Source organism: Leuresthes tenuis, unplaced genomic scaffold, assembly GCF_036924035.1.
Source record: "Leuresthes tenuis unplaced genomic scaffold, fLeuTen1.0.hap1 SCAF_8, whole genome shotgun sequence".
NCBI lineage: Eukaryota > Metazoa > Chordata > Actinopteri > Atheriniformes > Atherinopsidae > Leuresthes > Leuresthes tenuis.
The window spans coordinates 8,642,876-8,659,505 of NW_027325362.1; the positions used below are offsets into that span (position 1 = coordinate 8,642,876).

General features: G+C 40.5%; 1 protein-coding gene across 1 annotated transcript; it reads left to right on the forward strand.

Moving 5' to 3' along the window:
* Positions 1 to 6,874: 6,874 nt before the first annotated feature.
* On the forward strand, positions 6,875 to 10,221 carry six2a (SIX homeobox 2a). Its single transcript, XM_072390690.1, has 2 exons — positions 6,875 to 7,912; positions 9,339 to 10,221. Exons 1-2 carry the CDS (start codon positions 7,353 to 7,355, stop codon positions 9,649 to 9,651), a joined length of 873 nt encoding a protein of 290 aa, XP_072246791.1. The 5' UTR covers positions 6,875 to 7,352; the 3' UTR covers positions 9,652 to 10,221.
* Positions 10,222 to 16,630: the final 6,409 nt, after the last annotated feature.

Below are 16,630 nucleotides of genomic sequence, written 5' to 3' on the forward strand. Positions count from 1 at the left end.
AATAAGTTCTGGTCCCAGGCCTTGCCCTTATTCACACTGAAATAACTTGGAGGATTGCTGTGTCATAGTCAAGTCCTCTTTTTTTATTCTTTTTAGGGGTGGGGCGAACTCTTCCCTTGGGTTTCTGGCCAAAAGAGGCATTTGTTTGCTGTTTGAAATGTTACATGATCAGAAGCAACTGGTTATCATGATCCAATTGTGTCCCAGCCTTCCAAATACTTTGATGCAGAACAGGCTGAGGTTTATCTGATCCTACATATTGGTCCCATGGTGGTTTCTTAATTGCATGCTGTTACAAAATACTACACTACCCAGGTTAGCTATTTACTGGGAATATACAGTGTCATGAACTGAAGTGACTGTGCTTAGAAATCCATAAAAGCTAGATTTACTCAGGAAATTAATCTATCAAATTAAACAAACAAATTAACACAAAATAGTTTGCACAAATAACTTCAGTGTAAATCACAATGCAGCTTAAAGCTTAGAAGCATAAATAAAATAGAAAATCCATATAGAGGCTATATGTTTTGGCCTGTGCTCTATGTGTCTGCAGTCATTTAAAGATTTAAAGCAAGTCCACAGAGTTGATATAAATCAGTGTATGTGTAAAGCTCGTATACCTGCACGTCTGCACATTGCCAGTTTGACAAGAGACAGGTCTGAGGGGATTTCACCATAAAGGTTAGGAACCGTGAAAATCTGAGAAGTGCTGGAACCACTCTTCTCTACAAATTATGGCCAAATGCATGCTACACAGTCTTAGAGGTTGAGGGGAAACGCCTTGGCAGAGCATAAAGGGCTCAGTGTGCAGCTGAAATGACCATGTGACTCCTGAAAATAAACAAGAATCAAATGGAGTGATTGATCGAATAGATTAACCCCAGCAGCAAGCAGCACGCACTCGGTCTCTTTCGCTCACTCACCACTTACCCCTCTCTCCCTCCAACACACACACAAACACAGAGACACATACACAGCTACTCATCAGCTCCAATGACCAGCCTAGTAGAAAAACAGACACTTGTTGCTGTTTGCTCCTGTGCTCGAGCCAGCTGCAATTTGGGTGTAAGTTTGTTCCACAGCAGTGTGGTGGTGGGTGGGCAGTCTGTGTGCAGTGACGTGTTGGTTGGTGAAGGAATTTTGGCCAGTGAATAGCTGTATGAGGGCATGGGCTGATTTTAATTACCTTAAACGCTTGAGAAAATGTTTTAACTGAAATTATGTGAAATTTGCATAAAACTTTCGCACTAATTTTGTTGTTCAAAAAGTACTGTTGAAAGCGTTGAAGAGCCCATATCAAGCTAATTAACAGGTTCATATTTTTTTCAGGGTGTAAATCATTTCAAATGTTTCAGGAATCAAAAAAGCAGAATATATTTCTGATTCTCTGTAATGCTGTTGCCCCTCTTGTTCTCTGTTGTAGCTGCTGTCTCTTTAAGATCCCCCTCCCAAAAGACCTAGTGTGCTCTGACTGGTCAGCTGATTAGTCAAATAGGCCAGAGTAAAAGGCAGGTGCTCATTCTGTGTTTTAGGCTTGCCAAACTTGCAAATAATAAAGCAAGAATGTGTTAAATAGTGATGTATATCAGTTAAGAAAGAAAAGCCTGAATTGCCAATGAGGTGTTACAGGCAGTTTGAGTTGTCATCGTCTTCCTGCGGAAGGGAACAAGTCTCTTTGGTCTTTCTAACTTTGCAAACTTTTTGCATGCACAAAAAAAAATGGTCCAAATATACATATACAGGGGTTGACCTATAACCTTGCTGACCAAAATGATTAACAAACAATTTAACTTGTAATATCAGAAACATGTCAAACAGTGAATTGGGCTGCTTTACAGGTCTATAAATTTCAAACATTCTGTATGCTTTATTTTCTTTTTTCAGCAATGAGATAGACTGTATCACTGATGGTTACAGTATTCTCTGTTGCTGCAGTCTTCTTCTTCTTCTTCTTCTATCTACTGGTTTCTTCTGTTACTTCTGGTTCAAAGCCTGCAACAGGCGCTGTGAAGCAAACACCTAAGCCAGTCCTAGCCCCTTTTGAATGTGTCCATGCTGGACTGATTCAGCTTTCAGTCGAATGGGTGTGTTAGTCTGACTTTCAAAGTTCTGATTTAGTTAAATATCAGTTTAACTAATGCTTTTTTTTTATTTTTCTTATATAAGAAAAATGCATTTCAAAATACCAGTTTTGGTTTGACTAACATAATGATTCTGTTTTTTTTTCTAACATCTAGTAAATATACAAGTTTTTGTTGACTCACAAATGAATTTACCCTGATTTCAGAAAATAATTTACCCTTCAGTCAATGTTGTTTCACAAAAGAAGATAAAGTAAAGTTGATTTATTCATTTTCAATACCCACTGCACTCTATCCCAGGAGGGGTACACTTTGGACAGGTCGCCAGTCCATCACAGAGCCACCACAGACACAAACAACCACGCACACTCACTCCACAGGGTCCATTTAGAATCACCAGTTAAGCTAACATGCATGTTTTTGGACTGTACCCGAACAGAACCCATGCATGTACGGAAAGAACATGCAAACTCCACACGGAGAGGCCCCAGCTGAGATTTGAAACAATAATCCTCTCGCGGTAAGACAACTGTACTAACCAGCACATCATCATACAACGCCTAAATTAAAGTTATTCATTGTCATTTTTGCGGGGTTTTTTTCTTGCAGTTTATTATCTATTATTTAAATTATAGTCAAATATCATGGTGAATAAGATCAATTCAAAATGCAGTATGTATTTTTTTTAATTCACTTTCAGGAACTTAAATATATCAGAAATGAATTTAGTTATTGCACAAATTCACCCCCCCCCCCCCCCCCCCCCCCTTGGCTGTTGATGTTTTCTCTGTGATGTTCATTGGCTGAAGGTGATGCCTGTCTCACCTTTTAACTGTCTTTTCAAGGCAAGGCTATACAGTTTAGATTGGGCCTGAAATCTAAACCTCTCAATCTGCTGCTTGGCTGTGTGGTTTAGTGAAATGTCCTCCTTGCGCTATAGGATAGCCCTGGCCTCTGGGGTAACAAGATAGATGTAAACAACCAATTATTGGAAAGGCCCTCATTCATATCTGCTTAACCAGTATCGACACAAAGATTCTGGCTTTGATAATTTCTTTCTCTGTGTCCCAAAAAAAGAATAAGACACTAATCAACCCGATGTTGCGCCTGTCTCAGTTCTGTGTGTGTCTCAGTCTCGCAGAACAAAAGTCCAATCTCAATCCTGCAGGCCTAACCGAACACATAGTTTATTTGCAACGCATACAGCAACACACACATCTTGCAATAATCAGCTGAATTAGTAGAGGTCGTGGTGGAGAGTGGCTGAGGTGAGCAGTGGGAGGTTGTGAAAATAGGAGGCTGGCTATTAGGAGAAACGTGATCTCCATTCATCAGTGGCCGTAATAATTACCGTTTCAGAGACAGAGCTCTCTGATCAAGCTGATCCATGGAAACAAGGGGTTTACAAACACTGTCAAACGAAAGACATTGGAGCCCTGTCACTGCTTGTTGCGGACACCCAGCTCTGATTATCCCAAACCCAATACAATGAAGATACTTTGTATAAATATTCATGTCATAATGGCTTGCTCTCCTCCTGTACAAGCTTTGTACATATTATCTTCTGCAGTGACAACCCAGTTTCCTCATCATCAGCATCTTTAAACTCTCAGATGCATGTTTGCTGAATTCACATTTACATTTAACAGGCTCATGGGTCAAAAAGCACTGTTAAGGAAGGCTATGGTAATAATAATAACAATTTAAACCTATATAATAAGTAAAAGTAGCTATTGTCCAAAGATTCTTGTTCACAATGAGTATCAGCATCATGTATTAAGTGGCTGGGATGATCCTCAGCAGGTGCTCTTCTACTGGGCCTGGGCCCTGTTTTCATTACATCAGCCATGGTGTCATCACCCCAAGAAATGATTAATGTGACAAAAAAAAATCATTTAGAGATATATGTGCCACTGCTGACAGCAAATTTGCACTTTATACATCTGCAGAGAGATAAAAACTTCATTTGGCGTGGTAAAACTTAACCAAGAAATATCAACAAATACGACTTTAAAGAAATAAAATACAGTAACTCATCTGTATGATTTCTCAACAAGAGCACATTGGGAGTATTTTGAGTGTGTAAGGTCGAGCAGATAAAATATTATGCTTTACAACATGTATCTCAATGGCCTTTTGATACACTTTGAAACATAAAATTGATAGGAACCATAACTCCACTGGAGAATACTGTGGCCACTGTCAGTGTAATTGCAGCACCTCTTTCACCAGTGGGAGAGCCTCCCAGTTTGTTTTGGACTCCACTGCGACAGCCAATTGGGTGTTTGTGTTAGATGGGAGATGATACATTTTATCTGAAATCAGTTGAAAATTTCACGTCTGTCAAATGGTGTTTAGAAGCGCTTTTACTTTCTCACATCAGTGTCGCGCGCTGCTCTCGAGCTAACTCCGGTGGTTTTTAGGAGCAATCTGAAATAAAGCTGTCCTTTTTTCACAGTATATAACATTATTATAAGTATCATCTTTATTATTATCATTGTCATTGCCAAATAATTGTTATGTGGTGGAATCAAACGTATTGGTAACAGGACTATCTCGTTTAAGCTCGATATGTATAAGGTTAAATCACCTCCGTGATTTTTCTCACTATCCATTTCAGGCGACCCCGCTCCCCTGACGATTGCCATCAGTCAGCCTAATTCCGTAATACTCTGAGAACTGCGCTTCAGGCGAAACCAAAGTCAATTTATTAAACGGAGGGAGAACACAACGCGGAAACAGGGATCAAGCTCCCCTCACAGCGCTCTTCATCACTGATGATAAACTCATTTCGTGATTACAGTAATAATTTATTTTAAACAGCTGCGCCTTGAATGAAAAAGCCCATCGCGATAAGCCTCAACACATCGAAAAATACTGACGCTTGATCCAGAGCAAAGTTGACCCGTGCCACAAGTGAAACTAAATGTTTTGGTATGAGCCGAATATTGTTATTTAGTTTAGTTCATTTTTTTATTGATTTTTTATGCAAGAGAAATCAACGTAGTTTTTGCAGAGAATATACACATGCTGTTGGTACATATCCGCAAATTGAGGTCTGAAATTAAATACTTAATTAAATGAAATAATTATAAGTGTAATTATGCTTATCAAATACTAAACGCGAGTATATTTTTTACAAAAATCTTCAATCGTCAAATAATTTAACAAGCAGCAGCAGCTCATCGTCTCTTTGAGTTGCAATCTTTCTTTTCTTCTGCACAGGTAATATTTTAAAATATGAGACGCTGCTGCAGCAGGTTTGCCGGAGTGTGTGTGCATGTGTGTGTGTGTGTGTGTGTGTGTGTGAGAGAGAGAGAGAGCAGCTTTTGAGCAGCTGTGTCGAGTGATGTGATACTCTGCGTGGGTCTAGCTGACAATCCTATCTCTAATGAAGAGGTCCCACGGTGAGACGATAGAAATCTACCAACTGGTCAATCTCTTGGCCCAACAGTCAATAACACGCATGTCTGTCCGCGTGACACACGTGTCTATACCCTACCTGAGCCCAACTCCACAGCAAGCCAGGCTGACCGTGTTTTTGTGCTCCTCTTAACAAGCAGGCCTGCTTTTCTCCACTTTCTCCTGAATTTGTTTTAAAACCTACATTCTGTTCACTCACTTTTTCCTAAGCGATTCTTTTTGTTTCAGCCTATTTGTATTTTCATATCAAATAATTACTTGGGGCTTAGTCTTCTGACCCTGCTTCTGACTTCATGTCTCACTCCCATCCTCCCATGCTGCAGTAAACCGTGCCGTTCAGATATACAAACAGAAGATTTTTGTCTCACCAGTGTTCTGGTTGATGCATGCCGTGTTTCCTCTCAGCTGTTACCCGACGGAGTCTCCTGCTACTTTCTCTGCTCTGCCCTGCAGAGTTTGCTGCACACGCGGGCTGCTCTCTCCTTTAGACCTAAGCTAAAGCTTGTTCACGCAGCGTGCGCTCCTTCACGCACTGACTCACCCCTCGTTTAGATATTCACCATTTGTGTTATCACGTGCATGAGATGATGAACACCATTATGACTGCACTTTGATGTGACTAAACCTTAATACACAATTATGTGACTTCTAAGGATAATGAATATAGAAATGTATTATTTGGATTCCCTATGTTAGTTTTACAACATTTAAACCTCTAAGATAAATCTCAAGCTTCTTTAAGAATGTTACTCTAATTTATGTAAATATTTTTAATCAGCTGATTTCTGTATCTTTTGCATTCTTTGTCTTTTTAAAAGTCCAATGTTAATTTTGCTTCAATTAGTTAATATTCGGCATTAGTTATACACTCCACCAGCATCAAAGGAACTTGGACTGACTGGAGATTAGAAAAGTCTCTATTTTTCTCAAATCCAGTCTGATTTGTTTTTGTTTATTGTCTTTTTTTTCTATCATTTCTGCGTCTCAGCAATCGTTTACCTTTCTGCGTCGCAGTGTGTTGACAATTATTGTTCTTTTCTGGAATAATGGGTGACCTAACTTTAAAGTTCCAAACATCGCGGAAATCTTGATTGATTTGTAAGAGCTGCCAGAGGCGTGAAGGCGCACCGCAGCGGTCTTTATGCGCTCTGGCGCCATCCTTCCCCCGGCTGCGGGATCAGCGCAGCTCTCCTTCTCCACACTTCCCACAGCTCTGCGCTCTTTGGCTGCCTCTGGTGTCCGTCAAAGTGAAGAGAAAGAAAAAAAATGTTTTAGGGGGAAAATCTGTGCTATATTTCTATTAGTAGGCGGGCTGGTCATGAAGGGAACAATCGGGTTGACTCTGCCAGGGAGCCACCTCAAAGCGTATCAGGTTACTTTGAGTGACAGCGTAACCATGGCAAATAATTTGACTAAGGCTATTGTCTTATCCTCACCATCCCCGGGTCAGATAACCGACCAATCAGAGTTCATATAATCGCTTGTCTTGCCAACTTAGAATAATATTATTAAAACGAGCCAGTGAGCCTGGTCTCAGTGAGTAGTTTATGTTGAAACGGTATAGAAAAGGTGGAGGAGGACGGTGGAAGGAGTAGCAACTTTCTCTCTTTCTCAACAACTTTATGAGGATTTGTCGCCTGGGGTTTGCATGGCTGAATAGGTTCGAGCTTATTCTGCAGTGCGCAGCTGGATATTGACAAACCTTTAGCAGTTATAAGTTTCAGGCTGTTCTTTTGGGGACCTTTTGACACTTATGGACTTAATGCGTCTTGATTTAACGAGAGACTGAGAGGACAAACGTGGAAGCAGGGCACAATATAATCTGTCTTGGTTTACGTTGTCGCCATGTCCATGCTTCCGACGTTTGGTTTTACGCAGGAGCAAGTGGCGTGTGTCTGCGAAGTCCTCCAACAAGGGGGGAACATTGAGCGACTGGGGCGCTTCCTCTGGTCCCTCCCGGCGTGCGAGCACCTCCACAAAAACGAGAGCGTCCTTAAAGCGAAAGCCGTGGTTGCCTTCCACCGGGGCAACTTCAGAGAGCTCTACAAGATCCTGGAGAGCCACCAGTTTTCGCCGCACAACCACCCTAAGTTGCAGCAGCTGTGGCTCAAAGCGCACTACATCGAGGCGGAGAAGCTGAGGGGCCGACCGCTCGGCGCTGTAGGGAAGTACCGCGTCCGGAGAAAGTTCCCCCTGCCCCGCTCCATCTGGGACGGAGAGGAGACAAGCTACTGCTTCAAAGAGAAGAGCAGGAGCGTTCTTCGGGAGTGGTATACCCACAACCCTTATCCATCCCCACGGGAGAAAAGAGAGCTGGCCGAGGCCACGGGACTCACGACCACACAGGTCAGCAACTGGTTCAAAAACCGACGGCAGCGAGATCGAGCAGCGGAGGCGAAGGAAAGGTAGGATCTCCTCCTAACACAGATACTTCAAACACATTAAAGACTATATAAGTTTCTTATTTTTGACCTTCCTATAAGAGGCAAGAGGGAAGAGTGTATATTTAAAACAAAATGGTGCTGAGTCACAACCACTTATGCGCGCTTGTGCAAAAATAATTTGCTGACCTATATCTCACAATTTATCTCCAGAATCTTAACATAGGCAATGTTCACTTCGTGTTTGTTATTCACAATTATCTCCACCGACTTCAGGTGGCAGATCACATAAGAATCCGGCTTTTATTCACCCTTCAGGTTTAGTCGTTTCCTGCTTGTTTGTGTGTTTGTGGAAACTGTGTAGGCCCCGTATAAAAGTTGAAAAGCTGGAAATTAAAGGCTTGTTGTCAGGTTGATAACATGGTTATAAAAGCTGCACTTACCCAACTTTTATGTTTAAGTAACCACGCTTATTATAATATGAAATCTGTCTTTCATATCATGATCAGAAAATAGCCAACTGTTAACCATCCAGATACTGAAGACAGCACAAAGTAAACATCTCAGAACACGTCTAAAATGTGTTTTGCGGTGGCACTGATGTGGCTGTCTGACGCTAACTCTGTCAGCTCCGTTGACATTTCATTAGGAATCTGTACATTTCAAAGTTTGGAAATCACACATGCTAGCGGGCAGAGAGGTTTTTAGAGAGGTGCTTCAGTCAGGTGTTCGCTCGGTCGGTGTCTTCTTTCACCCTCTGGCTACTAATTTGGGCTGAAAGCTTCACGTAAATCATGTCATCCTGCTGAGAAAAGGCTCATTGCACACATATGCCACATGTAACCGAAAATGCACACGTTTGGAAATCATTAGTCATGTTATTTACAGACGTCTGGACATTGTTCATTTCGAGGTTTCTAATGCTGAATTAAATTTGTTCTGAACAGAAATGCTTAATGAACATCCAGTAGCTGAGTAGATTTACTGTCTCCTGTCACCGTTCACCACCACCTCTGTGGACTGAGCGGCTTATTATTTCGGTGACCTTCTAATTGTTTGCATCTTGGCACAGGTGCGCATGAATGCATTACTGACTGGTGCATTAATAGATAATTAGACTAAGCATTTATACATTAACAAGCTCATTGTGGCTGCTGTAACTATGGTGCAACCCATTTGATACCGTAGCCAACTTAATGTCATTATGTGCACGCGTGTGTGCCTTTTTTAAAAAAAATGCCAATTATTATTTTCCCAAAAATTGAAGTTAATTTACAAATTAAAATCCATTTGCGTATTTGGTTTTCTAGCTTTTACTCCACACAGTTAGACAACTTGCAGTGTTTATTTTTCCTGCTACTTGTTTTAACCCTTCTTTACAAGCTACTTGTTGCATGAGTTTGTCCCCACCTGCATCAAGCTCGTTAGTGATTTTCTTTTCTTTTCACAGAGAAAACAATGAGAACTCCAACAGCAACAGTCACAACCCATTGACTTCTTCCATGAATGGAAATAAAACTCTATTGGGGAGCTCAGACGACGATAAAACACCCTCGGGGACACCAGACCACACGTCTCAGAGCCCGGCTCTGCTCCTCGGCTCTAACACCGGTTTACCGTCCCTGCACGGCCTTGCGCCCCCGCCGGGACCCAGCGCAATCCCGGTGCCCGGCGGTGCAGAGTCGGTGCACCATCACCACTCACTGCACCACGACACCATACTGAACCCTATGTCTTCTAATCTAGTGGACCTTGGCTCCTAAAAAGGGCACGAAAGAGGGACAAAGAGCTACTTTTTTTCTTTCTTTTTTTTTTTTTTTGTCCGGGAGAGTAATTTACGAGGTGGCGTGAGCAAACTTTCAAGCACTTGTGGCAAGGTGCAAAGCAGACAGACTGGAACACTGCGAAAACAGCCACCGTAACAAATCATTTAGTCTCACATTCAACTTTGAAAAAAAAATGTATTTTTTTTCGACAAGTGAGTGCATTGCCTCCTTTTACCCCCAAACTCAACGTCCGCTTGTTTGATTATTTTATTTTTTTGTAGAAACAGGTGTCCACAGCAGAGCACTTAAGAACTTTCCATAGATGAGATCAACAGGTACCATGTTCTCGCGCCACTGGTATACTTTTGCTTTAATTCGCTTGAAGAAAATATAATTGGAAAAATGAATATAATTGAGATTATTTGACTTGTTAACACGGATCAGTTTGCAGTGGTGAAAGAAAGAAAGACGGAAAGAAAATCAATTATTTTACTGGAATGTAATAACGTAACATGTTATATTGTTGAAAACAATAACAATAAAGTGTCTTAATTCTTGTTAATATCACCGCTGTTTTTACACTTTTAGGTGTGTAGGCTGTCACCAGACTCTGTAGGCACTGAGTTAAAGGTACCCCCTGCCTTCATGTTTACATTTGGGGTTTTCCAAGAGAGCCACGAGCAGTCTTTTTTTGCTGTTGTTGTTTTGCTCTTGTTTGTTATTTCGTTTGCTCGTTTGGAGGATGAGGGGGGTCTGATGGGTTATGGTCATTTCTAAGTGTCTTACGAGAGCCGTGATAGGATGGCGTATCTTAATCTCTTGATATTATTAGTATTTACTTCCTCATTTGGAAAGAGACTGCATGTAAACTTTGCGATAAACGATGAACCATAAAGCGACTCACCTATAGTTTCATATACCCTTTACAATAAAAGAAAAAAAAACGTATAATAATTCAAACCGAGGATTTCTTTGATTGTTAATGACTGCTGGCTTTTTTTTTTTGTTTGTTTGGAGAAAGAAAAGCCACCTGTTTTACATGTGTCTCTTGTTATTCAGCACGGGTGAAATCTCGGAGAGAACTATAAATAGACGCTCCACATTTAACAGGTTTCAGGGCAGCCGCAGCAGAAACCTTCAGTTGAAAAGTTTGCTCTCCTGAATGTTGTATGTGCATTTTCAATGATTATATGCGCCCTTTTTATCTGTTTTAAATGTTTGGGACGTTTGGAATTTTGGGACAAAATCGGTGTAGCTGTTTAGCTACATCGCTGCATGCTCAAATCCATCTTTACCTTTATTCTCGGGCCTTTTGAAAGTGCGTTGAGCCAACAGTCCACAAACAACGTTGGAAAGATGTATAATAGGATAGAATGACCTAAGAATCAAAAGCTTGTCCCCTTTGACACATTTGCCTGCAGAAATAGATCATTCATGCGTGAGCACTCTGCACTGCTCGGTGTCGATCTGGTGTAATCGTAAAAGCTGTAATTTATTTATTTTTTAAGGAAAAATACTTTCCCTGCAACTTCCTTTAATGCAGTGTGTGTTACAGCGTTTGTAGCTCAAATGACAATTCAAGAACTGGGTCAAAATCAGCTGAGCAAACTGAAAATGTGTCCAACAAAAATTTGCTGTGCTATGTGCTCTATACGTTTTTTTTTTGTTTGTTTTTAAATTTAAAGGCTATAATTTAGCAAAGTGGTCCATTGAAATACGGCTCTTAATTTGTCACGGCTCTGAAAACTATACTTTAAGGTTTGTTGGTGGCTTATAAAACGACGACTTGAAGTCAAAGTTCACACAAGTAATCTCTGCAAATTTTAAAATCAGAAGAAAAAAAAGAAAAACGAGAGAGGTGGGAAGAAGAAAATCCGACACTCGATCCAGTACTTTGTAAAAACAACACAAGTCAAGAGGCTGAAACATGTGGCATGTGGCCATTATAGGCAGAGCTGGATTTACCCGCGCGAGGAGCCTTGATGTTCGAGTGATGACACGTTATCTATCCGCGCTCGGCTGAGGGGAACAAAAGTGCCGTAGAGGGGAAAAAGAACTGGAAACTGGTGTTGAAAGAAGCCACTTTGTTTGAACAGCCTCGGACGCCTGACGCCTGAGCTGTTCGTGGAGAGCTGCGCTACAGCTTTTCTGCTTCTTAGATTTTCATTTACAGCTTCTGCACTTGAGCTCTTACAGGTTCTGTTCTCATCGGAATGATAGCAGTAGTCCACGATGAGATATTCTCTTAAATGTTTTTTGTTTGTTTTTGGAATTCATTGCCTGGTTTAGTCACATCACATTGGCTCTGGCAGCTGACAAATATGTATAATGATAACCCTGAATCCACTCTGGGACTGCAAAGTTTCGTGTCGCTCACAGTTCGGTGCTTGTTGGTAGATCATTTTCTTTTACTGCTTGAAACGGCAGCAAAGCATCCTCCCCATTAATGAAATATCCTGTAGGCACAGCCGACTCTCATTACGAGTGCAAATATGAAAAGTGCACGCAAAGTGTGTGAACCGTCTCCTTTCTGTAAATGCAAAGGATCATTCGCACCTTTTCTTCTGGCGCACGGAGGTCAACAGATCCAGAACAAAGCACCACACTTTACAATTAACAAGGATTTATGTACATGTGGGTCTATTCCAAACAAGCCCATAACAGCGGCTTGTGAGGAGACATAACACGGAATATTTGGCCTCTCACCAAACCAACTCTGTAACCCCGCAAAGAGCTGTGATTTTCGTCTCCTCGTACTTTCGCTCCCTCTTGTTCCCCATTAGGCTGAAATGTGAACTGGCATCATGACTGCGCCATGTGTGCAAGTGGAGGCTGTTAAACGGTTTTTGGGCAGGGAATGTTAGGAAAATCCACCAGCACAGAAGAAAAGGCCAAACAAGGCGCGGTGGTTATAAACTCTGATTTGTTTCCGCAAAATATGCTTATGGGAATAATGAGCCTCCAAAAGCAGCAGGATAAACAGTTGAACAGGTGTGAACTAGTCCTGGTTTATTCGGCCTGTTTGATCGCCTGTCAGACACCACAAAGTGAGGATGTTTCGGATGTTACACGTCATGTGTTCAACAACTTTGGTCAAAAAGTCTAAAGACACTTCGCCTCGGGACGATAATCATTCAAAACTAAAGTTGGAAAATAACTGTCAAGAGTAATTAGCCGGCATCTGAGATCAGTATTTGCAGGTAGCGCAGGTGAGGTAGGGAATAACTGTCTTTAAACAAGTGTCGTCTTGAAAATAATTTGAGTAAAACGCCCTTTGACGTGTTTTACTCTGCTTTCTTTCAAAAATTATTTTCTCAATTAAAAAAACAGCAGATTATATAGTTCAAATATAACTATAAGTTAAAAAAAAGTCTTAAAAGCAGTTTTCAGTCCTCCTCTGTTCCTCCTGGACAATGTTTGTTGCATTTGAAGCGGTCAGGTCTGCATTTTGCTGTTCGTTCGAAAATACGAGGGTGAAAAAATTCAGTTAATGCGTTAGTGTTAGTGACTGATTACTATGCAACCCCTTTGACTAAAATTAGCATATACACTGTGAACTGCCATAAAGTTGGTTTTCGAAGAGACAGAAGATTCGAGCAGCTTGATTTCAAAGAGCAGAATAGGATACTTTTTACTATGAACAACAAAAGGAGAAACAAAGAGGGGAAGATGTCACCATTCATGACCAATCAATTATTTGTTCTGACAATCAATCTGAGTTAAGATTGACAAACAGTTTAAAATGGAAAGAATTTGTAGCTCCAACATATATTTTAATGGCAGCGTTAAATAAAAATTGGGTGGAACACACAAGATTTCCTGATATTATGAAATAAATTGCTTTAAACTTAGAAAAAATTGAACGTTTCTCTTGAACTGAAAAGAATCACCAAACATTGCTCTACAAAAGTTCTCATTCAACAGCTTCACACTCTCTTTCAACCAGAGACGTTTTGTTAAGTGATGTTAACGCACTCCATAGAAATGTCAAGTACGGTGATGCTGGTTATAACGTGACACATTATTGGCCCCAGTGGGGAAATTCTCCTTTCACTTAGATCGCCTTCAGGGAGGTCAGAGGTCAAACCTTTATAGCAGCAGCCTCAGAGCTGGAAAGGACTCTCTTTAGCTGAACAGGGAAGCTTCAACACGGGCTCTGTGGGTCATGGATAGTTTGTCAAACTGCAGCCCTTATTTAAAGATAGAACACTTTGGTCTTAAGACGACTTGAATAAATCCAAAGGCCAAATGCACAGCTAGTGATCGAGCTCGAATCCCAGACTTTGTCCTTGTTAACTGTGATTAATTGAAGGTTGAGCAACTGAAATGATGGTGCACCACATTAAGGATATTTTCGAGGGACATCATACCATGAGTGTGAATAGTTGGCAATTCATGCCACTTGTTGCCTAGAGGTCAGTGGTTGTGCTAACAAGTGAGTAAGGCAGCTGGGATTTGCATTACCGAAACACTGCAAGTGCAAAACGAAGTCCGAGTCAGATGACAGAGAGGAATGTTATCTGGTTGCTTCAGGCATGCACAGCAACACTCAAAGGCGTGCACCACTTTATTTACATAAATATATGATATAAACTGGCTGATATTAAACCATTAACATTTTATCATGCAGTCAGGTCTGAATTCCCGCACCGCTCCCTTTGATCCAGTGTGCTTATCATTTTCACCTTAGCTGGATCTGAACTGAACTGCGAGTCAGATTCAGTCAGCAGTTAGTGAGAAAGCAAACTACCTCAACTCCACCGGTTGTGGTTTATAGCAGGCTGTTTATTAACACAGATGAAACTGTCATATGGAATGGGAATAACATGTTTCATGTTGAAATCCCTTTTTTCCACAATCTGAAAACCTTTGACTGGGCAGTGCAAACGGTTGATTGGACTGAAGCAAAAGAAGATGCACTGTAAACAAATTCATTATTATATTATACCTGAATGATGATAATACCTAAATAAATTAAATGGAATTTTTAAGAGCGCTTTAGTTTATGGTAAGAAACAATTATTTCAATGTTTCTGACTTTTTATATTTTCTGTTTCACAAGAATTGATATGTGCCTGTTCCCATCAAGAAAGTTTTAGCAGAGTTATGTTTTAAGAGTTTGATTTTTATTCCAGGATGTTCACATTGTAAGCCTGTTTTTTTTCTTTCTTTTTGCCCAGGAACAATGTGAATTTGAGAATTACTGTACATAGTAATGTCCTCACTGAGAAAAAAGTAAAGGAAAATTATTTCTTAACATTTATTTTATTTAATTGGACCAATAGTAGGAACAATTTATGTTTAAGGTTAAGAAAAAGTAAGTAACTGAAAAGTAAGTATGTGTTGCTACCACTCCTAAAATGACTAGTAGAAATAACTCAGGCAGGTTTACTTTCATAATTTATTTTAATAACATATGGTATAAAGACTAAAAATAGATTAAAAATAGACTAAAAACTATGAAGAATACCCATATTGATAAAGGATAAAAAGTTCATCCATGCTTTTGATGGATGTTTCTCTAACAGAAGTCCCCAACAATCAACAGACACAATATTTCCCATTTTTATCAGCTGTCTCAAAATCTTGTTATTCATATAGTTCAGACACGTATAATTGGCTTTTATTCTATTTGATTAGCTTTTGATCTATATATACATTCATATGTATCAGTACTGCAAATCAATAAACAGTCATTAATAGAATGATATTATTGGACTCACTCTTAAAACATCTTTTTGTTGTTGTTGTTATTGCTGTTTTGCTGTTTTTGTCTCAAACAGGGATCCCCCTCCTCATTATTGATGAGCACGCTAATTTCAGCTTCTCCTCATCCTTTGTGCATTTCTGGTGGATCAGGTGCGTTCCATAAAACAGGATGAAACTGTAGGGGGTCTGGGGAGAGCGGACAGGGTGGGGGGAGGAGGAGGTGGGTGGGGGTACACGGTGTAGGGTTACGGTCAAAAAAGAGAGACAGAGATGGCCAGGGGAGTATGAGCATTAATGCACTCCCTGTGTGCTGGACGCGTACTGTTACTAAACACACACACTCTCACACACACATACAAGTGCACGGCGGGTGCCCTTTCCTTGAGTGAAAGGTCACCTGGCAGACCACGTCCTGACTTCCATCCTGAGACCTGAGACAAGGACACACATATCAAGAAATAAAGTTCAGTAAAACATCTGCCTTCCTCCGTAACATGGATTTCAATTAAAGCAGTGAAACTTCAAACGGGCAAACTTTTCAACCTCAAGCCCTCTCTTTTGCCTTCACACACTCTTAATAGATTATTCATAATGCATCATAAAGTTGTAATTTTATCAAGTTTTTCTGATTTCCTTATAATGTCCAAACAATTCTAAAATCTCCTTTGAGCACTCCTTATATTGCACTCAAAATGTGCTGTACTATGTACCACCAATGAATGACTAATGATTAAGTTGCAATTACATGTATTTGCTCACAACATCACTGTATGTTATGAAATAATTATTAGATAGTCATAAACTGCTTATGAATGGTAAAAAGGGAACTTTATATCTTCGTAAGTCTAGGACCTTAAAGTGTTTTAAGCATATGCTGATGTAAAGTAACAAAGAAGGGCTTTAGTATTAATGCATGTGGGCTTGTACAGTACAAGTATGTTTGTGTGTGCACCAGGGGTTAAGGAAGGCTCACCTGGGCTTTTCCCTCTACTGTAAATTCCAAGATGAGAGACAGACACGGGCTATTCTGATCGCATTAGGTTCACTTGAATGGCTTTTCCAGCTATTGTCACCTGACACCGTTCCATTAAATCTGTCCAGCTAAAAGATTAACTACTTCATTCTTTATGCTTTCACTGGGCGTTCACTCTGAGCGCCAAAGGGCAGGTTAAATCATGCACAGGATTTTCATAGCATGCTGTATTTTACCTAAAGCCTGTCCAGTGCTTTACTTGATGCTGCATCAGCTAGCACAGTGTCACTCAGA

Coding starts and splice junctions, on each gene's coding strand:
- six2a (XM_072390690.1), top strand. CDS start 7,353: ATGTCCATGCTTCCGACGTTTGGTTTTACGCAGGAGCAAGTGGCGTGT. Junction 7,913..9,338: donor GCAGCGGAGGCGAAGGAAAG/GTAGGATCTCCT, acceptor TTCTTTTCACAG/AGAAAACAATGAGAACTCCA.